The sequence below is a fragment of the Sinocyclocheilus anshuiensis genome, unplaced genomic scaffold (genome assembly GCF_001515605.1).
Source record: "Sinocyclocheilus anshuiensis isolate Anshui unplaced genomic scaffold, SAMN03320099.WGS_v1.1 scaffold130, whole genome shotgun sequence".
NCBI lineage: Eukaryota > Metazoa > Chordata > Actinopteri > Cypriniformes > Cyprinidae > Sinocyclocheilus > Sinocyclocheilus anshuiensis.
The window spans coordinates 2,292,582-2,317,333 of NW_015544207.1; the positions used below are offsets into that span (position 1 = coordinate 2,292,582).

The 24,752-nt window shown below is 36.8% G+C and overlaps 1 protein-coding gene across 1 annotated transcript in view; it reads right to left on the reverse strand.

Annotated features, from left to right (window-relative positions):
* Nucleotides 1-24,752, reverse strand: part of LOC107696940 (neuron navigator 1-like) — a 127,341-nt gene that overhangs the window by 64,686 nt on the left and 37,903 nt on the right. The window contains exons 5-8 of the mRNA XM_016497511.1: nt 23,429-23,470; nt 23,284-23,325; nt 21,320-21,422; nt 16,171-16,524 (exon numbers count right to left, since the gene is read on the reverse strand). Coding sequence (XP_016352997.1) covers nt 16,171-16,524; nt 21,320-21,422; nt 23,284-23,325; nt 23,429-23,470 — 541 coding nt within the window. The remainder of the gene's footprint in view (nt 1-16,170; nt 16,525-21,319; nt 21,423-23,283; nt 23,326-23,428; nt 23,471-24,752) is intronic.

Consider the following 24,752-nt stretch of genomic DNA (forward strand, 5'->3'; position numbering starts at 1 on the left):
TATAATTATTATTAATTATGTTATTATATATATAGTATTAATTTTATAGTATATTATTATTATAGTATATATAGTATTGACCTCCAATAAAGGTAATAAGCCGAAAGAGAGAGAGAGAGAGATATTATTATTATTATTATTATTATAAACATACATCTCTGAGGGACAATGTGGCAACTGCCTTCACAGATGTTGTCCTGTAGAGGGAGTAAGAGGCAAGTTATGGAAGCCTGACCTTTATAAAGCCTTTGACTGGGCTCTGACCTCATTATTAACCACAATGACAGGCTTCTTTATCTATTTCCACAGCACTACAGGACTGCAGCATGGGGAGCTTCTCTTCTTCTACTCTGAGAAAAGGAGGGTAGGATGTATGACACCCACAAACAACACTCACAGCCAACAGTATTATGAATATCCTTGTTTGGCTTCAAGCTAGAGCTAACGCTGATATTCTTCACATGGAAGAACAGCCTACACAACAGCAGCATCACCGCTGACATGTCTGGACCTAAACCAGACGCAGGAACTCGCACGCTAATGTTGTCCCTGAAATGCAGGAATAAGAGCAGCCACGCAGAAGACACAAACACACATATGATGTGTAACCAGCAGTGAATGATTCCTGGATTCTGTGGAGTTCAGCTTGTGATCAAACACAAGTGACGTGACGTGACATGTGGCCAAGTATGGTGACCCATACTAGGAATTAGTGCTCTGCATTTAACCCATCCTAAGTGCACACACACACACAGCAGTGAACACACACACACCGTGAACACACACCCGGAGCAGTGGGCAGCCATTTATGCTGCGGCGCCCGGGGAGCAGTTGGGGGTTCGGTGCCTTGCTCAAGGACACCTCAGTCGTGGTATTGAAGGTGGGAGAGAGCGCTGTACAGTCACTCCCCCCACCTACAATCCCTGCCGGTACGAGACTCGAACCCGCAACCTTTGGGTTACGAGTCCGACTCTCTAACCATTAGGCCACGACTTCCCCCCCTGCATGAAGTACAACGCCTGCATGCAGTAATTCTCCCCTTATCCATCTGCTGATGTCTGCCTCCATCTTTCCCAGCTGTGACTCATGTCACGCCTCTTTCAACACATTCAAGTTCACGCAAGTTCATTGTTTTTAATTCAGTCACAAGTTAACATTGGTTTGGACTGATTTACAGTAATACAGTTCCATCTTAAATACAAATGAACTTGAAGAGTTGCCTTATACAACACTAGACTGAATTATTTGTCTTGCTGGAAAAAAAAACTAATAAAATGTATTTATTAATTTTTATATTCTCAGTTAACATTTTTTTTCTATTTATTAATATTATTATCTATTTTTTAATTTCTATTTCGTTTTTTTTTTCCCCCAGGTTTGGTCATTTTAGTACTTCTACAAACTAATTTTATTTCAGTTAGTTGCCAAAGCAACAACAGGTTTTTCATGTAATGTTTATATATTATTTCAGTTTTGTACATATGATTTTTTAATCTAATTTGCATGTTTACATTTTCATTTAAGGATGGACATTAATACATGTTTTCTCATGAGATTATGTTGAATTGAGCATATCTCGTGGTCTCGTTGTCTGTTACTTTTTTTTGCTCTACAACACGTCTTGCACTACTTTTTGTCTCCAAAAACGGAAAGATCTTTATTTAGACATGCTCTTTCAAGTAAGCTGCTGCTAGACTTCACTGATGTGCCACTTTAGGTGTTATTATTCATCTGTGTCTTTCTTTTTTTCTCCCTGTTAATGTTGGTATTATTATTGTGGTGATTGCTGTTAGGAATGATGATGATGATGATGATTTACGTTTCCCAAAGAATATATAAAACCGTTTTAAAAAGTGAAAATCTGATTACAATGCCAAACATTACACATGTTCTGATTGGATATGATTCTGTAATATGTGACATTTTGGCCTTCAGGGTGGACAGGCTAATTGAGAAGCATGTCACGCACAGAAAGGATATGTTGTAATGACCGAGTATCTGGGCAATAACAAAAACACTGAGATTGAATTCAGCGCGCTTCATGGACGGAAGATTTTTATTTGAAATTAAGCGTGTGTTTACATAAAGATGTACTAGGTTTTCCTTTTTACATTTCACAAACGACAACATTGTCAAAACGATCCCCGTTCACACGGATCTGCAACAACAGCTAAAAACGCTGTATTATTCATGCCAGGCCAACTTTGTAAAGAAACAGTACAAGCTTGCACACACATCTATAAATTCACATTTTTGTAGTTGACATGAAGATGATAACGATATCATTTTCAAAAACTCGCAGTTTTCAAAACGTTGTTATTAGGCTCCCATAACGCCACAGTCGTGTAAATCAACGGCCAAAACACATAAGAAGTTTTTTCATTTTTAGTTAAAAACGGTGTGGTGTAGACAGCCCCAGTGAAGTGATGGCAAGATTCATATCGAGTGTAGATGGTGTCTAGATTTACATCTGAGTGCAAATGAATCATTTTGTTTCTTTTTTTAAGAGAACCATTTTAAATACTAAAAGTTAATTGTGTCAACATTTAGGAGAATACTAGCACATACATAACCTTAAAGAAGGACTAATAAAGTTTTTACTATAAAATAAACTTTAACTGAAATGAAATGTATATATATTAAAAACTTTTTTTCTCATTTTCATTTTGTTTAACTTGAACTATTACCTAAAGCTAAATTTGAATAAAACTATAGACTTCAAAATAGTAATAAAAATGTCAAAAACATCAAAATTACTAAAAAAACGAATTTAAAACTTAACTATAAAAATATCTCGATGATACTAAAATACACTAAGCTAACAGGCATGGACAAACCTTGAGAATATAAGTTAAGCTGAATGAATGAGAGGACTAGTTTAGACTAATGTCTAGCGTTGACTAATGGTTAATTCCAGTACTTCTGTGACTCAAGCGGTCATGCTGAGTGTCAAGATGATTTATTTGACACTAGTGTTTAACGCCAGTCACAGCGGAAAGGGGCTTCAGTCTCTGTGCTGCTGGAGTAGATGGTGTTTCAAAGCAGCACATAGAGTTTGAATGATGATTCAGAGGGGTAAGTTAGCTGGGGGGTCTCTGACGCATATTTACTCTCCTAATAGTAATAAAAATGTCAAAAACATCAAAATTACTAACTATAAAAATATCTCGATGATACTAAAATACACTAAGCCAACAGGCATGGACAAACCTTGAGAATATAAGTTAAGCTGAATGAATGAGAGGACTAGTTTAGACTAATGTCTAGCGTTGACTAATGGTTAATTCCAGTACTTCTGTGACTCAAGCGGTCATGCTGAGTGTCAAGATGATTTATTTGACACTAGTGTTTAACGCCAGTCACAGCGGAAAGGGGCTTCAGTCTCTGTGCTGCTGGAGTAGATGGTGTTTCAAAGCAGCACATAGAGTTTGAATGATGATTCAGAGGGGTAAGTTAGCTGGGGGGTCTCTGACGCATATTTACTCTCCTTCTCAGCCGTATCTTTTCCTTTTTACAGCCTTCTCTTCACTGTTGGTCTCCTGACGGATCAGAGACCCCCTAACTGCTTCAGGTTACTACAGACCCTCTGCACTGTGACCTTTTGACCCCACTGGGATCTTGGGTTTCTACCTGCTGCACAGGACGTCCTGTATGAGGTATGGCTGGCTGTCTGTTTGTGTGTATGGAGGTAAAAGCCTATCCGGTGACTACATGACCCTTCAGGTGCAGGAGAAGGGAAACAGGAAATTTAGGATTATGTCTTGACAACTAATATGCCAGAAAAATGTGGTTGGCTGAATACAGTTTGAGTTTGACCATGTGATATCTGGTATATAATGATGAAGATATAAATATACTATACAACCTGAATGAGACAAGTTTCCAGTGACGAGTCCTTAAACTAAAAGTGAAAATGGCAGTTTAAATGTTTACTTATGTGGCTCTAGAGTTTGGACCAATCATATTTCACTGTGGGCGGGGCTACACAGCACAGCACAACGCCACAGAAACAGAAAACAAGCAACTGGCAGCTAGTTTGTCCTAACTAGGGATTTTATCATTTGCTTTAATACATCACATCTGTTTGGAACAACATCTGTAATCTAAGTGTATGTAATAGTCCAAAACTAATTAGTATTTTATAATAATTTATTTTTCTAATATGCACAATTAATGCAAATAAACCGATCAGAACATTTTTCATCATGACATGACAGCTATATTTCAAAAGCCATGTTTGATATAATCAGCTGCATGTAATGACCTCATAATTATTAATTTCATTTAATAACCATATCCGCTGTCATTATGCAGATTTCACAGTTAAAGAGAAGAATATTACACACATATACCCACATTTTTTAAGTCATGACAGTTACGATAAAACATTTTTTTGCATTACTCACAATTTAAATGACAATGCCTTTTAAATTTAATTTAAAATGTTGCTTTTAATAACTGAATCAGAACCGAGTAGATTTAGATTATATTAATATTTATATGTAATATTTCTAATATAATATAGTTAATATAATAAATCTATATGATCTAACTATAATATAATATAATATAATAATCCAACATTATATAAAATTATATAAAATATATATATTTTTTTATTTATATATTATATTATTACTGAATTTATATTTATATTGAACTAATTTTCATTGTATGGACCACTGTGGAACAATTTATCAGAATGCTATAATTTATATATTGTCAAATATTATGTCAGTATTTGTTTAATCAGTTGTGATGGCTGTGAGAATAATTCTATTAACTTGTTTAGTGAAACATGTCTAAGCAGTTTATTCAACCTACCAGGGAGCAAATTTAGTTACAATTAATGATGCAATTATTTACGTTTTATCACAGATCGATTATACGACTGTGTTGAATTCCTCTTAACTGCAATTCAGTCAATTCCACTTCCTGTCATTCCAACTCAAGTGTGACTAATTCAATTCAAATTCCAACTCTAAAACTGATACGAAACCAATTCCTGAAATTCCTAGATTTACCCAACCCTGCTGTTCATCCTCATAGACTTGCATTAGGACAGTACAGAGACAAAAACAACAGAGAGGGAATGAAGTGGAGTGATGTGGTATGTATTATATATGACGTAAAATATACATGATGAACCCGAGGGGTGACTGTCGATCCGTCTGAGAGAGAGAAGGAAAAAGGCAAAGAGAAACAGAGAGAGCCATTCTGTGTCTCATCCTAGAATGCATTAGTCATCCTTACAGCAACCAAATCTCTCAATTACGCCCTAAAACTTCAGACATGATGGATGAGCGTGCTGTGGGGATCGTGGGATATTTTTACCTCCCTCATAGCAGAGATTTTTCTGCAAGCTGACAAGTTTCCACCCAAGCCCTGTTCAGCTTCACCTGGCTCTATCCTCACCTGAGGTTACAATCAACGTGATTTCCTTTATGTTATTGACCAGAAAGAAAAAAATGTGACTGCTTCAGTGAATGTGATCTAGCTGAAGGCGGGCCGCTGCACATGCTCAGAGCTCCGGGGCATTTTGATCAGCATGTGGCACGTCATAAATCATTTAGCATTATTGACATTGTGCAGGTAGTTAGCATAAGGTTGTGAGGGGGTGGACTCATGGCTAATGAAGCTCTTAAACAGTTTCCTCCTCCTGTGGGAATCAGTTACTTGATCCTGGACCTTGGATCCTTGGATCATGACCCAAATATTAAATATAAAAAGAACGTCCATTTAAATGTAAAACTCCGTTCCGCAGGATAGATGTTGTGTTTCTGCCCTGAGGGGAAGCTTAGTCCAGAATAGATTGATTTCCTGCTGGGCAGGAAGCTTTGTCATGCTAACCACAGAGACGAGCCAGCTAAAGCTAAAGCTATCTCACTGCTATGTGTTTGGGTTGTCATCAAAATGCAAAAATGAACCGTAATGAGGCACAAATTTGAGCCTTTTTCAGACTGTCAGCCCAAATCCGATTTTTGTTAATTTCCAATTGTAATATTAAGCAGGTGTGAAGAGCAAAAAAAAAAAAAAAAAAAATCATATAAAAACTGTTTCAAGCTACATTTATATGTGGTTTGAAATCCTATTAAAAGTGCATTTCTGGAAATCACTCTCAAATAGGATTTTGCATAGCTTTTTTGTCTGTGTCAATTTCTCAGGCCTGTCGCAATAATCAATATATCGACTTATCGCGCAATATATGTACATGACCTCAATCATTTTTGGTGACACAATATATTTCCCATTATATTTACTTAAAAAATTAATGTCACCGTGTTTTGTACAGTCCACTTGCGCCTGTGTCTTTTGCAGCTTCTCGTACATAACGTGGTGTAGTCATGAGGTGCTAGTTCAAATTTAAAAAATGCTTCTACAAAAAAAGTTGAATCTGCAGATATGGCCTTGTTTAGGGATCTGTGCCTTTGTGCATACAGACATCTGACTGCTAAGTAGGGATTGTGTTTTTCAGCAATAGTGTGCACCCTTCATTTACAGAGAAAAGAAGGTCAGGGAAAAATCTGTAGATGGAAAAATCTCCATACAAGTTCTTTGTGCATTTTTCTTTTTTTTTTGTACTTGTTACTTGTTTTTGTTAGATAATGTTTATTTACTATTTATTCCGTTTTTTAAGGTATCTAATATTTTGATACTTAATTTCTATGATCTAGGCTAAATATTCTTAAAAATTAAAAGTTTGTTGTCATTTGAAGTGTGTAGGCCTTCTTGCATTATTATGCTGTTACATTATGACTATATATTCAGTGGCATAAAATGGTCTTTAAAATGACAATAATATCGCTTATCGCAATTATTTCTGGGGCAATATATCACACAACAAAAAGTTGTTATTGTGACAGGCCTATTTCTCACACCACGTAAAACGCAAACACGTCAGATGTTTTCGTAGAAACAAGAAACAAGATTGTGCTGATGCAAAGTGCAAGTGAAGAATGACAATATACTGCTGGTCTACACACTACTTTGAGTTTTAAAACCAGCCGAGACGGCAGCATGGAATAAAACCGCACATTCCAGCTTCCTACATTTCTGCCGCTGCGTCATAAAATGTAATATAATCCAGCGTGACGGTCATGGCAACGTTGTCACGATGTAAAACAACATCTGTATTGCAAACTGTTTTGCTGTTGTTTTTAGTGTAGGCATAACACAATAACATTGCCATAGAATCCAATGCAGATATAGCGTAAAACCAAAGAATGCTATTAGGGGTGGGTGATATACTGGTAGACAAGATTAATTGGAAGAATTTTGCCAACCAGTAGAGATTTTCGACTATCTTATCTATCGCAGTTACACGACCACATGACGTTGCTGTGCTACATAGTCATGACACTTATTGTTTGCACGTTTTTTAGCATTTTGCGATTAAGCCGCTGAAACGCAATAAGCAGCGAAAGAAAACTCATTTCACTATATGCAAACTGTTAAATACACACACTTGTAAGTGTCAAAATGCCCATCTTTGCAAGTCAAAGCAAGCAGCTGGGAAAGAAAACACGTGTAACAGTATATTGGATCCGGGCAGCTCTTAAAGAGAGAAAATCTCTCACTGCTCTTGACTAAATCACTTTTGTAACTTTAATATTAGGAAATATATATTTAATTTACACAGTGAAGAATATGCAGTGTTAGCATTTTGCGATTAAGCCGCTGAAACGCAATAAGCAGCGAAAGAGAACTAATTTCGCTATATGCAAACTGTTAAATACACACACTTGTAAGTGTCAAAATGTCCATCTTTGCAAGTCAAAGCAAGCAGCTGGGAAAGAAAACACACGTGTAACAGTATATTGGATCCGGGCAGCTCTTAAAGAGAGAAAATCTCTCACTGCTCTTGACTAAATCACTTTTGTAACTTTAATATTAGGAAATATATATTTAATTTACACAGTGAAGAATATGCAGTGTTTTTATTCATTTGATTACTTTATACAATGTATGTAACACTTTATTTATTTGTTCTACTGTAGTTTTTTGTCCTATTGCTTGTAATTAGTTACTTATTCTTATTTAATCGCTGACTGTTCACTTGTCTACAGTGAGCTTAAGTAGTTTTTTTTTTTTCAATTTAGGCTAGTATTATTTTTTTGTGATATTGACACTGGTGACAAGAATTATTAAATGTCTATGGTATCAAACATTTTGATATTATAAAGACCCTTATTTAAAGCAAAAATAATGTACTCATTACTCATATCGTGATATAAAATGTTGGTCATATCGCCCACTCCTAAGTGCTATGGGACACACAAATCGGATCTGAACAGTTTCAATACAGTCTTAGATCAAAATCGGATATGCACACAAATCGGATTTGGACTGACAGTCTGAACAATTTGTAATTGTTTATATTTTAAAGCATTTAATACTCTTTTGCTTCATCATCATTATTATCATCTGCATTATCATCTGATTCCATTACTGAACAGTTTATTTCTGAAAGGGCAGAAAAACATTCCTGACTAACTTCTTATGTTTTACATTGTTCAATCTAATTCAGATGGAAGTAATTGAAAAACCACTGCATGTGAATTACCAAGATGTTGTTTTGATCTATTCATTAAATAGCGAACAGTGTGCGTGTCACATCATTTATTCGAAATTCAAGCTAATTGAAACGAGGGCCCTTGATATGTTTGTCACAACAATGGCTGTTCCCACTTAAAACCACTGACCTAAATACACACACACTCCCACACGCTCTCTCCTACGAGCTGTCTTTGTCTAGTTCAAAACCAACATGCAGCTCTGACGATGGTTTTGTGGGTCGGTGTTGCTATAGCAACAGGCGAGAGCTGCACACGGTGGCGCCAGAATTCCCTGGCCTGCTTCAGTGAGCATGGCCACATATGAGGGACCCCCTGCTGAATCTGAAACACGTCCCACCTCGACACTTCACACATGCCTAAATCATGGGCGGCAGCGGTATTTGTTATTATCTGCCCGAACAGCATGTTTTGTGGAGTATTTCTGACATATGAATGGAAATGAGGCGAGCAGGCAGAAATTCCCTCACTGCAAAACAGAATTTGGCATCTTAATGTTCCCCAAACGTCAAAGTACTGGGGTTAGTTTTGCATGAACTCCCGGGTCTTTGAGAGGAGCGCTTATGTGTGCAGTCCTTTGTCATGCACACATATACTGGAGCCTGTATAGGGCTTTATGGGTGGTAGAGTTATGACCCCTGTCCAGAGTATGAGGGACGTGGCTGTCGATCCAGGCCGCTATGAGGCTATTGAGCACCATGTAACAGGAACCCAATATAAACAACATCATATAAGGGTCACAAATCTCTCTGTGACACCTCTCAGCTCTGCTCCAAAACCTGGTAAACTGCAAGCTGAAAGCAAACTTCACAGCATACTATATAGGCTGCAACTCTGTCCACCACACAACTAGTGCCCTTTTCGGCCATCTTTAAAACAAATTGTATTCATGCAATTACAACTCAAATCTCTTTGAATGGGGAACATTAAATTCTCCAAAGTCAATGAAATCTGACAACTGTCTCATAAATTGTGTTTCTTATACTCAAATAGAGTTAATAAAGCTTATTTTTCAGGCTAGACCAGCCAATGCACAAACCTATAAGTGCGTGTCTCAAAAAAAAGAAAAAAGAACTACATATATATTTATACTCTATAGCCTAAAATAATTATATAGTTCTGTTCAAAAAAAGTCCTGAAAATAGTGAAATATCATTTAAAATGGTGGATTTTACCCAATATTTGTATGAGTTAAGTGTTTTTAAGCAATGATATAGAGCAGGGGTGCCCAAACTCGGTCCTGGAGGGCTGATGTCCTGTTGGGGTTGGGTTTAAACTCTGCAGGACATCGGCCCTCCAGGACCGAGTTTGGGCACCCCTGATATAGAGTCTAACATTGTTAGCTTAGCAACATGCTAACATTAAACTGAAGATATTAGATATAGTGCACTCATATTAATTATGAATGTGAGAAACTCCAATGTGCAAAATGGCAGAATAGTCCCACCTTCTAAATAAAAGAGCCAATCACTAATTGATCCTTCGCAGGGAGTTTGATAGACAGGCGATCTGAGCAATCATAATGCCTAATCTGTCATTTTTGTCCGACAAACAAAACAGACAGGAGAGTACAGTAGATTAATGTCGGTGGACTTGAAATTGAAAAATGGTGTGTACTGACGTCTTTCCGTAGTTTAAATAAAATACCTTCTGATGTTCATTCATGTTTATTTCATAAACTAGTAAAGAGGAAGAGATGATTGGTTCACGTGCCGCTTGAACTGAGGTGCTACAGCGATCTGTCATGACACAATAAAGAGCCACAAAACGGTTTTTATTGTTTGAATATCTTAAAAACTGACCAAATTTGAGAGCTGATACTTTGTTTTTGCCAAGGGTCAATTGGTAAAGCCATTGCATCTCTGCAGCTGCCACCAAGATTTTATCCATTCAGGGATTGCCTTCTCCTTTAAAAAAAAACTGGCTAAAACCCACCATTTTAAATTAAATTTCACTATTTTCAAGCAGGACGTTTTTAGAATAGAATAAAATATAATTATTTATATTTAGAATCAACATTTCTCGTAACTTGTCCACCACCAGGTTTTTAACTAATGCATTCTGGAACTACCTTCTTCTTGAAGGACACCCACAAGGACATCCCTTAGTTTTGGGACAAAAGTTTGCATATTAGAAGGCAACATAATTACATTACCTACCTGTTGGAACAGGAAGTTTGTCCCTTAAAATGCTGTCTAGGTAGGGAGCTCACTATGTTCTGGAACACAGAGCTTCTTGAACTTTTTATAGCGCTTTCTCTATGACATTTGAAAAAAAAAAAAAAATCATTCCACTCACACTGTGACTTAGAGGTCAGTGTTAGATGGCCATCTACCCCCTGCATATTTTGGAGCATCTCATTACATTGCAAATAGTATAATCAAACTGCTGTTTTGTGCATAACTTGACCCAATGGATGTAAATTTTAGGATCTAATAATAAACCAGAGAAAGGTTCATGAATTGAAGTCTCTGTTTGTTACAGACATGTGACTCTAACTGCATATAAAAAACAACTCTATGACAAAGCAAAGGATGCTGATTCTGTGAGACCACTGGGTATTGCCTTGGAAGTTTTGATATAAAACTGTTTATATATATGAAGGGGTTTAGATAACCAAGCTCCTACACAGCTTACAGAAATGTGCCACATTTACATCTCTACATGTGCTGCACTGTGTATATTCATATGAGTGTTTTATTCTAAGAAGCTGCATAGCATTTACATAACCCAAAGTAGGCTGAAACAGGCAGTTTGTTGTATTTGCACGTCTAATAACTAACTTAAATTCTTAACCAAACGGAAGTAAGTACCTTTGAAATATAATTGTGCATTAATCATGTGGGGTCAAATGCTGGCACACATGAGGATGTTGTTCAGCGTCCTGCATGCGCTCTAATGAGCTGATAACATTCCATGACCTGTCTGTGCTCAGTCACCTTGGCAACTCCAGACAGTCCTCAGCATGCCTCGCAGAGGGACAGCGGCGAGCTAACAAATACAAATCAGCTGCTCATCCCAAACGAGTCAAGCCAGACAGACGAATACACCTCTAGAGCAGATCAGGTCTGAGGAAACATGCACAGAAATACTGCAATGACAACATAAACCTTATACAGGAGAAAAAATCTTATTTCAAATTTGGCAAGGACAAGAAACAAGAGATTTTCTTCACAGTATTGATTGTAACAACATTTCCGAACCAAGTAGGACACAATCTCTTCCTGTAAAACTGAGTTTCTGTCTTAACCAGCCGCAGCCCTGGAAAACAGATATTTTGTTGTTAGCTTGGTAGAGTCCGGTATAAATACAGATTTCACTTTTGAAATCTTGATTTGATTCTGATTCATCTGGGTATACTGTATTCCTGTTTTAATGTCCATTTTGCGTTCCTATATAAACGTCTTTGCTAATGTTGTGAATTATACAGGACGGTGTTGCAGACTAATTCAAATCATCAAATGTTATCTATTGAACTGTTTATCATGGAAATCGGCTCATAGATCATTTGTTTTGGGAATCAGATAAAAGTAGTCATGCTGTTTGTTTTGGATTCATTTGTTCATCATTTGTTTGTGACATATGTTTTACCATAATTTCATAGTAAGCCTTCTTTTTATTGTATCCCATTCAAAACATAAGATTATAAGGCAGTCTTCAGTGTCACATGATCCTTCAGAATTCACTCTAATATGCTGATTTGCAGCTCATGAAACATTTCTTATTATTATCAATGGTAAAAAAACAGTTGTGCTGCTTCATATTTTTTCTGGAAACGACAAGACTTTTTAAAAAATTCTATGATGAATAGAAAGTTCTAAAACAGAATTGATTTAATGTTAACATTTTGTAACAATATAAATATCTCTGCTGTCAATTTTGATCAGTTTAGTGTGTTCCTGATGAATAAAAGTATTTCTTTCTTTTTTTTTTTTTTTTAAATCCGACCCCACACATTTGAAAGGTAGTGTATAAATAATAATAAAAATATCAATAGTTAATTTACATTCAAATATGATATATTAACCATTTTATATATTTCTATATGATATCAGCAAAAATGTATGACATTTAATACAGACTGCAAATTGAAATCTGCAATATTGAAGGTGCTGTAGTAATACATTTTCATGCTACTACTGAAAATAGTACATACTTGGGAAAACAGCTTGGGATTTTAAGATCAGTAAAATATAGATTAATCAGAAAATCAACAATGTTTGGTGTCCTTATCGTTGGTATTGTGCTAGGAAATATCTAAAAATCCTTAGTAGTTATCAAATATGCACTGTAAAAAAATAATGTCTGAAACTTACAAATGAAGCAACGTTTATTGGAGTACGTTTTACAAGAAAATAGGTAACACTTTACAATAAGGTGTCATTTGTTAACATTAGTTAATGTATTAACTAACATGAACGAACAATAAACAATACATTTATTACACTATTTATTAATATTTGTTAATGTTAGTTAATAAAAATACAGTCGTTCAATGTTTATTCCTGTTAGTTCACAGTGCTTTAACTAATGCTAACAAACACAACTTGTGATTACTAATAATGCATTAGTAAATGCTGAAATTAAAAATGCTGCTGAAGTATTGTTCACACACTTCAGACTCAAAAGCAGAGTGGATTGAGCTTTTTCAGCGGCCGGGCCGCGGTTGTGGAATAACCTGCCTTTAGAGATTAGATTATCCCCTTCTCTGACCACTTTAAGTCTGTCTTTTTTCCCTGGCTTATTAATAATCTTCTATTATGGTCTTTGCCTAGTATTTTGTCCTCTAATGGCGCTTTTCCACTGCGTGGTACGACTCGGCTCAGTACGGTACGGCACGGCTCGGTTCGGCTCGGTTCGGCTCGGTTTGCGTTTCCACTGCAGTTTAGTACCACTTTAGAATGGGCGGGATTATTCACATGTCGTTAGTTGCGCCGCCTATACTGCCGCAACTCCTGAAAAACTTTCTCATTCCGTGTCGCCCCATCAAGCTCTCACCGTGCCGTACCATGCAGTGGAAAAGTGCCATAAGTGTCTATCCTTTGATCCCCTTGTTTTATTATCATATTTAGTTATTTATATCATTGGGGCTAGACGCTGTCTTAATTGTGTTTAGTTGTGCTGATTTCTATTTTTTTATTTTATTATTTTTTGAACCTCTGTACAGCACTTTGGTCAGTCGTGTGGCTGTTTTTATGCACGCTATATAAATAAATTGAACTTGAACTTTTTCATTCTTAGTTCATGGTAATTAAAGGTGGGGTAAGCGATTTTTCAAAAATGCTTTAGAAAACTGATTCGGGCCGACTAGCAAAACAAACTTCAGCAAAGTTTCAGCAAACTAGCAAAAAAAACAAGCCAATCAGCAGTAAGGGGCGTGTCTACTCATGCTGTGAAGGAGAGAGCATTCAGTGCTCACATTAGCTGAGCCGAGCGACAGAAAGATAGAGATGGCGGATAAAAAAACAAAAGAGGAAAACGTCTGCGGAACAAAAGAAGGCTTACGATAAGGCAAGAAGTAGGACCCGTGTAAATATCGGATCAGCTTTCCAGCACTGGAGAGAACTCAAGGAGCGGAAGGCCTGCGATCGGATGCCGAGGTTGCTTTGTTTCCTCTCGATAGGTGAGTAACACCGTGTCTACACCGCGCCGCAACAGCTAAAGTCTGTCTAGTACACTGGACAAAGCGACCGTTGAAAATCATTTGAAATTTGTGTCAATACGTCATGAATAGAACGCAGCAGCAGTTTTCTGTCGGGGATTTGCCGTGTCGTGCCGCGCCGCGCCGTATCCAGTGTAGACCATAGATATGTATATATATCTATGGTGTAGACAGCATCACTGATTATAATGAGTTCTATAGTATTTTGTCGCGCCGCGCCATTCGCGTCTGGTGTAGACACGGTGTAACATTGGTTTGCTTTGTTTCACAGAACTAATCGTTGCCTGGGTTGCTTACGTATGTGTAGGGCGGAGCTATCAAAATAGGGGCGAGACCCTTTTGGGGTAGGGGCGTGTTTGTTTTGGTGATTTGAAATATCAACATTGGTTACCAGAAATCGCTTACCCCACCTTTAAATTTAAATATTACTTGCTGTTTATTTATAATTATTTGTGGAATTTACTAGCAATTTCTGGTTGAAAATTGTTTCCACACCATTTTTTTATGTGTGTGCTTAGCTGCATCACAATGCATTACTGCTGGAAAACACATGAAGGCTTGCTATTGTCATCCAAGCAAAACATTCATTTTTATGTTAGATTGTAACTGTGATCCACTTATTCGATCTGACGTGATGTCAAACAAACACAAGGTGAAGTGCTTTCAGATTGTGAACTTTCTCACTTCGCAGTGACTCGGTGGCTGTTGACAGCGATTCCCCATCAGACTAAACCAACAGCGCAGGTTAAGAGAGGCCAACACCAAAGCTCCGCTGACAGCTTAAACAAACACATCTAATTTCCTCTGTAATTTCCTAGTTTTGTGTTCACATAAACACACACACATGCACACGCATTTAACACTGCATCTGCAACAATGAGCTGTCCTCTGCGCACAGCTGCAGCTAGCAGAAGGAAGGCTGCGTTCAGCAACATCAGGTGTTGTGACACTGAAAATGAGAGCCGGCTCTGCGAGGGGCCCCTCGGGGGACATAGCCAGATCTGATGAGGCCAGATCCTGAAGATGGCACATATGGCTCCAAACTGAGACCCTCAGCTGATTGTGACATGATTGTTCTTTGGGGCGCCTCAGACTGACAATAAATCAGCCAATGAAATCTTTCACAATGCCACTCTTTGGCGATTAAAAGCAGTTAATCATTGCTCAAAAGACTTCCATGTGTAAAACATCTATCATCTTTACAATTGTGCAGCTTACACTATTAATACAATGAGGTCTGCATTAATATTAAATTATTATAAATGTTATATTTTTAAAATAAAATATTAAATTATATAAAATATAAACTACCTCCAAATGTTTAGGGTTGTATTGTATTTATTTTAATTGAAAGAAGTCACTTATGCTCACAGAGGCTTCATTTATTTGATCAGACATTCAGTAAAAAACTGTAATATTGTGAAATATTGTTACAATTTAAAATAACTGTTTTCTACTTAAAATATTTTTTTAAATTGTAATTTATTCCTGTGATCAAAACTGAATTTTCAGCATCATTACTCCAGTCTTCAGTGTCCCATGGTCCTTCAGAAATCAGTATGCTGCTCAAGAAACATTTATTATTATCATTGATGATGAAAAAGTTGTGCTGCTTCATATTTATTTTTTGTGGAAAACATTAATTTTTTTCAGGATCATTTGATGAACAGAAAGTTCAAAAGAATGGCATTTATTTGGGGGGGAAACATTATACATGTCTTTATTGTCACTTTTGATCAATTTAAAGCATCCTTGCTGAATAAAAGTATTAATTTCTTAATAACAAAATTATTAATTTTTAATTTCTTAATTAAAACTTTTGAATGGTAGTTTATAATTTATATAATATATTCAATAGTTAATGTACATTAAAATACAATCTATTAAGCATTTCATATATATCAGCAAACAGCAAAAAAAGTAATATACACTTACCCATTGGCTAGGTCATCATCATCGACGTCATCATCATCGTCGTCTTCATCTTCTGGTTGGCTCTTGCCCGTCAGGTTGCCGTCGCTGAAGTTACCAGACTTGAGGTCGGCCAGGTCATCGTCCGCGGCGTCCAGGCCCTCGATGAGCTGGATGCGCTGCAGGTGGCTGATCTGCGTTGTTGCTCGGATGGGCAGCGAGTGGGCGGTGACCCCGGAGGAGGGGGCGTCACCAGCCTGCAGCCGAGGGCTGGACTGGCCTTGGCGCCAGGAGAGAGGAGAGGAACGGTTGGACAGGCTAGAGATGCTGCGGGCGTTAGTCTCATCGCTGTCGTAGCACATGCTGTTCTCAATACAGCTGGAAGACAAGAGAAAGAGAAGGTGGTTAAATCGAAAGCATGTTGTTAGAGCAGTGTTATTTTAGTATCATTGAAATACTATTATAGTTTTTTTTTTTTTTTCATATTTTGAATGCTTTTATTTTTGCTAACCCTGGAACAACATATAAAACCACCAAATTTTACGTAATCGCAACGTTTAATCGCAACACATAATCATTGCAGTTAATAGTGTTCACAGATGATTCTTACTGTACATTTCTGTCATAGTCACCACTAATAACCTACTCCTAAATATAATGTAGAAACTTAAACTTTTCTGTAAAGCTGCTTTGCAATGATTTGTACCGTGAAAAGCGCTATACAAATAAACTTGAATTGAATTGAACTATCAGACCAAGCAGCTTTTGTTTGTCAAAACATGTGATCCATGTAACCAAGTTGAACCCATTGCGAAATCTGTGTGAAAATCTTTCGCCTGGATTCGCATGGATTCCTATTAAAATGATTGGATTTCACCTGCGGAAACTCGCTGAACAGTTGTAATGTTGTAATTAGAAAATGTTGTAATGTTAAAATTAGCAAACTAACATAGTCTGAGAATAAAAGCTTTCTCAGTGCATTCAAAATAAATGTCCCATTTCTGACACTATAACTGCAAAAAAAAAAAAAAAAACATATCGGCTGCTGCCAATTTTTTAAAACTGGCCAAATATTGGTCAATATATTTGTGGATATACAGCTGATTCCTCTTGAAATTACTAGATTTCACAAGCGAAAATGTATCGAAGAATTGTAAACGTTCACCTTTAAAAGTTTCGAAAAAGACAAGCAAAACTGAGTAAGTGAGTTCACAATTGTAATATGTTAAAGGGTTAGTTAATCCAAAAATGAAAATTCTGTCATTAATTACTGACCCTCATGTCGTTCCAAACCCGTAAGGCCTTCGTTCATCTTCAGAACACAAATTAAGATATTTTTGATGAAATCCGAGAGCTTTCTGACCCTGCATAGACAATGCTATACTGACACGTTCAAGACCCAGAAAGGTAGTAAGGACATCATTAAAATAGTCCATGTGACATCAGTGGTTCAACCGTAATGTCATGAAGCTACGAGAATACCTTTCTTTGCATACAAAAAGTATTCTCGTAGCTTCATAAAGTTACAGACTATTTTAATGATGTCCTTACTACCTTTCTGGGTCTTGAACATCTCAGTTGCGTTGCTGTCTATGGAGCATCAGAAAGCTCTCAGATTTAATAAAAAAATATCTTAATTATTGTTCCTAAGATAAACGAAGGTCTTACGGGTTCGGAACGACATGAGGGTCGGTAATTAATGACAGAATTTTCATTTTTGGGTGAACCATCATTTTAAGACATGCATTCCTAACGCTGTTTTCAAGTAATGTTGGAATTACATTTTCTCACTAGAAAAAAAAATCTGAATTTTATAAAACTTGCTGAAGATGCAAGTGACATGCAAAAAGTATTACAAGAATCTTATGTGACTCATTTTTTCATTTCACCAACCATTGGCAGATGTGGCAAAAACTTAATTTTGGACTCTGTCTAGTCAGGTTTTCAGCCTGGAATTAACGTGAAAAAACCTCTTTAACTGCACAGAGATGTTTCAGAGGGTGCAGGCGAACTCATTCGTCATACTGGATATAACTGTCGGCTTATCACACACACACACCCATTTCATCAACACATCACAAAACTCATCTCAGTCTCACACATCTTGTGGATGTATGTCTATGTAGTCTCTGGTAAGTGATACATCACCCGTGGGGATTTGAAGGTAAAACATGTCTGAGGATGTTTAATTTCCTTCATGCCTGCTCTACACGCCGCTCAAGCTTTCTACAGGAAGTCAGTCGTGCACACGGTGACCCCTCGGGTGCCTTTCTCTGATTTTAAAATAGTAGGTCACGCTTTAGGCAGCTGGAGGAACCGGCTGACCTTCTGCTGATTCAACACCCACCCATCCCCGTCCGAACTAAAGCCCTCATCTGGATAAACTCATATCCTCCTGAGTTGTGACTGGCCTGCAATGATTTTAATGCTCTTATTTAGTTTCCAGGTGTCCAGGTTTGGTTTTAATACTTTTAAGCCCAGCGGATGGATGGAGATTATTTTCTGCTGACCTTGAGCTCAACTTTCAAAGTATAAAAAGCCTTTGAATAAAGTTTGCTCCAATTTAAAAGAACTGAACAATTTACAACTGACAGCATATCACAGCATCTCACTCGTTTTGAACTCAAATCGCTCGAATACCCACAATGCACTGCACATTTGTGGTTATCACAATTTTCTGTAGAAGTTTTCTACAAATAGCAAAAGGCTGAGGAAAACATCCCCAGAAAAGACGACAGTGGCTTTCAGAGCATTGACGTGAATGTGAATTATCCTTCGATAAAATGCCAGGCGCTTCTGTTTGCCTGACTTTTGTGCTGAATAATGATAATGATGGCTAAATGACAGTGATTATCGTTCCTTTTATCCTTCAACGGGCCCTTCTGAGAACACTTCAATCAGAGGAAGAGAACATATCACAAATCAAGAAAGTAGCCATTGTTATGCATCATAAAGGACTGTAAGGCCACACAAAACACTGGCATACAGTATGTCTATTATATAATTTGGGCTCAGCACATTACAGACTTTCTCTCGACAGGGGCATTAGTGTTTATGTGCAGAAGATGCATTAAATCAGGCCAATTAGATTAAGGTTTTAATAGAATGACTTTAAAGCTGCTGAGGCAGAGTAATTTTATACTAGGAGGCAGTACTAAAATCCCTCAGACACACTCAGGATAAGTGAAAGATAGAGTGCTAAGATACACTACGCTGATGAATCTCTTGTAGTTCATCTGTTCAAGTCTGTCAGGAGAGCTGGATTTGAACTCACATTGCCTGTATGAGCACCACGGCTCAATGCGTCAGAGCACCAGCATCCACCAGTAAGCCATGGCTCTGACAGCTGTTACACAACAGATTTAGTGTTTAGCTTGCAGGGATGGACTCTCTCCAGGCCTGTTGGTTTATAATGCACCATTAACAGCTTCCTCGAGCGACTTCCTCTGGTTGAAGGAGAGCTTATTGCTTCTTTAAACAACACTCAAGCAAAAACATTGCCAGTAGCTCTGGTTTCCAATACACTAACACAACATACTGTGTGAGGTCTAGCAGGGGTTTGTGGTTGTGGCTTTGTGATGAGAGGCTAATCCATCCTTTTGCTGTAGGGTTTGTATGTGTGTTTGTAAACCTTGGACAGCAGGAAACAACAGAGGGAGGTGCTGATGTGAGAAGGACAGAGAAACATCTGCTGCTCTAGTCCTTCGGTGATGTTTAGACTGCATACACTTGCAGATATGTAATATTCCTCTGAATGACATTTGAATATGACATTACAGGCGGACATTTTACACTTTTCTTTTTTTTTTAGGAATACATTGATATTAAACTTTAAAATACATAATAATAATAATAATAATAATAACAATAATAGTAATAATAATAACAATAATAATAATAATAAGAATTATTATTATTATTATTATACTATTAATATTATAATATTAAAAATACATCATTATACTATTTTAATTGAATTTATTCTAAATCATTTAAAAGCAAAAATATCTTTCATTTAAATCACAACATTATAACAGTACAGTTATGAGAAATGGATATTCATTTTAAGTTCTGGTAAGTGTTTTCTTCATTTGAGATACCTCAAATGAGCATTAAATTACAGATAAGCTAAATATAAATAAATACATAAATAATCCAATAAAGGAGAATTGAGTACTATTAAATACCCTGATATATCAATAAATCAGCCAATATATCCAATAATGACTAATATGATACATTTACAAATCTCTAATATGTCTATATACGTTTAAAAATTTTGGCAACCCTACATTTTATTATATCATTACCAATTTGAGATATTATTTTAATTTTAAAACCTAATTTGTGTGATTTACTAGCATTAAATAACCAAAAATAATAAATGAAAAAAAAAGAACACAGAACAAAACTTTACAATAGAAAAAAAACAAAACAAAACAAACAAAACAAAAAAAAACACAAAAACACACACACACACACACACACACACACACACACACACACACACACACACGACAGAAGTGACAGAAGTCCTCTCCATCTTTCGGCTAAAGTCAGGGTCAGGAATGCAACTCATGCTTGTCACACACACACGCACACGCACACACACACACACACACACACACACACACACACACACTTATAAAATAGAAAAACAACAAAAAAGCACAAAACAAAAACACAAAACCAAACAAAAAGCAAAGCAAAAAAAACAAAAACAAATAACAACAATAATAATAATAATAATAAATTAAATCACAAAATTAATTAGCCAAAATGAAAAAAAGGAAAATAAATGGGGAAAAAACTGAACAAAACTTTACACTACTACTACAAAACACAAACCAAAATAGAATAGCAAAACAAAAACAAAAAACAACAAACAGACACAGAAATAATACAATTGCAAAACAAGCAAAAAAGCACAAAACAAAACCAAACAAAAAGCAAAGCAAAACAACAACAGCAAAAGCACAAATCAACACACAAAACCAAACAAAAAGCAAGGCAAAGCAAACAAAAAAAATCACAAAACAAAAACAAACACACGGCACAAATAATAAACAAACAAAACGCATGTTGCAGAATAAGTCCACATTTTAATCTAACCACATGGTAGAATCCATGGCCTATTAAAGGAGAGCAGGACTAGAGGAGTGAGCTCCTGTACCTGTGGCTGAGCTGCGACCCCCGTAAGCTGGACATGGTATCTTCCAGGTTCTGCCGGAGGTCGAGGACATTCTGAACGGTGCGTTTCCTCTGGGACTCAGGATCTGTAGGAAAGAGCAGAGAGGAGAGGATGAGCGGCTGGTTAATGCAGTCATTTAGATGTGACCATACAGAAACAAGCACACCCATGTGCATTAATATTTAACGCTTTGTGGAGAACAGCCAAGAAAAACATTAATGTATAGATGCATGTTATCGAGTCATGGTCCACGTCTCCACTCACACACGTACAGTATCTCAGTGTTCAGGAACAACACACAAACGCCTTTCTCTCGCACTGTAAGAGTGCAGAGCAACGAAGCAGTGGAATATGACGATTCAGCAAGTGGGCAGCATTTCAGGCAGTACTAGAATGAATTAAACATTACATTTCCAGCTTGCCAAGATGCCAAAAGCTCTTTGAGCTACTGTACCAGCAAGCTCACTTAAACAGGACTTTAGTATTTATAAAAGGTCTCCTTTCAGTTTAATTGCTTTCTTTATTTAGGCAAATGTGCTTATACAGATTTATTTGACATTCTAGCTGTAAAACTGTGGGGAAATGCATTATACGTCTTAACTCTGACATGTTGAGGACTGTTTTAAAACTGCTGACAGTAAAAGTGCTGTATTACTTCTAATCAGCCTCCCACCCTAAAAAAAACAGTGCCGCTATAAGTGTCAGATCATAAAACCACATAGCGCAGTTTATAAAGAGGTTCCCCTCCGTTTATCAGTTCATCAGTTTGGCTTCACACACACAGACTCATATGGAATGAAATACCAGTGTAATAATTATCAGATACTGCCTACAATTTATGTTAAAATTATGTGAAACAGAATGAAATATACTGTTAATTTTATACATTAGCACGCTACATTGTTGTCAAATGACTTCACTATGTTTAACTTAGCAAGCCTGCTCATAACTTTGGAAATAAAAATGTCTTTGTAAAAATGCCTTAGCTTTTGACTGATCAAATAATGAAAAAAGAGACTCATTAGTTGATATTGCTTCATTTATACAGTTCATTTGTCACACTGCTAATTTAATGTAGAGCGCTTTGCACTGTGGGATAAAGTCTTCAGTACAATCTGCTCTGGGTGTATACAGCACATTTGAGCAAATGTATTAGGTTTACTGGGTATTCTATACATATTGATAATTCCCATACTATATATACACTGTAGAAATAGTATGAATACACACACAGACACACACACAACAAATCTCCTTTGTACCTCCCTCCCTACTAGCGGCACCGTGCTGTTCCTTCACACCGAGGCACTAAGTTGTTTTCCAAAACCTTCACCCTCTCTGCTTCTCTCTGGTGAAATGAGCTGCCAACGCATATGTATGCAAGTCTGGTCGACATTGAGGTTTATTCTGGTACCACACATTCATTATTACATTACCCTCAACTAATGATACTACAGGTATGCAAGTTACTCAAATAATAACAGCAATTTTAACAAAGTTTGTAAAAACAACTAAAAAGATTTTGTTGAAAAGTTCACAAAATTTGCAAACTTTGTTAAATCCAACATGTCACTGTTACCTGGATACACCTGCATCCACCCTAGAAATTGTGTATAAGTCAACTAACCAGAGCGGAATTAGTGATGACTTGAAATTTTGGCAAGAAGCAAGCAAACAAACATAAAAAATAAATAATCCGTTTTTGCTAAATGGTTTTGGCATTTATTACTAACCAAAACAGTTAGTGCTTCTCCGATAGCATGTTTTGACTGTTTGAAGTCTCTGCAAAAGAAAAGAAAAGAAAAGAAAAGAAAAGAAAAGAAAAGAAAAGAAAAGAAAAGAAAAGAAAAGAAAAGAAAAGAAAAGAAAAGAAAATGAAACAAAAGAAAACAAAACAAAACAATCAGTTTTAGCCAGAATGGTTTTGGAGGGAATTATTTACTGACCAAAACAGTTCCTTGATGACATGTTTTGCCTGTTTGAAGTCTCTGCAAACAAAACAAAACAAAAAACAAAAAATTATCAGGAAAAAAAAATAAAAAAAATAATCAGTTTTAGCCAAAATGGTTTTGGAGGAAATTATTTACTGACCAAAACAGTTCCTTGATGACATGTTTTGACTGTTTGAAGTCCCTGCAAACAAAACAAAACAAAAAAATAATCAGTTTTAGTCAAAATGGTTTTGGAGGGAATTAATTACTAAGCAAAACAGTTAGTGGTTCTCAACAGAATCAGAATCAGAATGAGCTTTATTGCCAGGTATGTTTACACATACGAGGAATTTGTTTTCTTGACAGAAGCTTCCACAGTGTAACAGAATTACAGTGACGTGGTGTAACAGTGATCCAATATATTACTGTCTCTGGTGGGACATCATATGACATGTTTTGACTGTTTAAAGTCTCTGCACACAATGTTGACAAATAACAACAGGAGAACATGTCAGTGTCGACACAATTCACAAAGAGCAAAAATCAAGTTTTTGGTTGCAATTGGGAAAATTTGTTCGTCTGAAATATCAAGAGGTAGTTTGAGGTCGAAAAACGTTACTACAACTGGTGTATCTCCTGTGAACAAGACACACTGAACTGCATCAATTACCCACTCAGCCAGCATTATTCAATTTACTTTTTAGGCTAAACGAAGAAAAAAAATATTTCATTTTCAGTAAAAACATTTTTTTTATATTTCTGTGCATCACTAATTATAACGACTTCATACGCAATACACTTTCGACAGCCCATGCCGTCTAAGGCAGAAACCCATGTCTGTTTGGTAGGATTAGTCTGTACCTGTCCCTGCCACCTTACATTCCTCCCAAAACCTGATCACTCACACCATCTTGTATGTTTCCCCTGGGGCGTGTTAATCCTGAAGCTTGACCAGTCAGCACAGCAAGACTCCATGCCAAAACCCTCTGTAATGACATCCAGACTGGCATTAGTCAAAGTCCTAGTTTTAATTCACTTTAATCTTCACCATAGAAAAATGATTGTGTGTGATTGTGAGGGTGTGTGTAGTGGATCAGCACATGGAGGTGGCCCATTGCTTTGTGATGAAAATGGAGAACCCCCCATGCGGCCCCCTATGGAGTGTCTCTTCATTCAGGCATAATCTCATACAATTAGACTCATGAAATACAATGAGTGTCCCAGAGTGGTTCAAATGGGCTGCTCTGTAAGTTAGGCTGCTGATGAGAGTGGTTTAATTTACAGTTTGGCTTATACTGTACATAACTGCGGCCTTCTACATTGGTCATAGTTAAGTCATGCTATGCTCTGTCTTAGTCTTAAAGGCTTTAAATACTAATGAAGACACCTTCTACATATAATACTGCATACAGTGGGTACGGAAAGTATTCGGACCCCCTTAAATTTTTCACTCTTTGTTATATTGCAGCCATTTGCTAAAATCA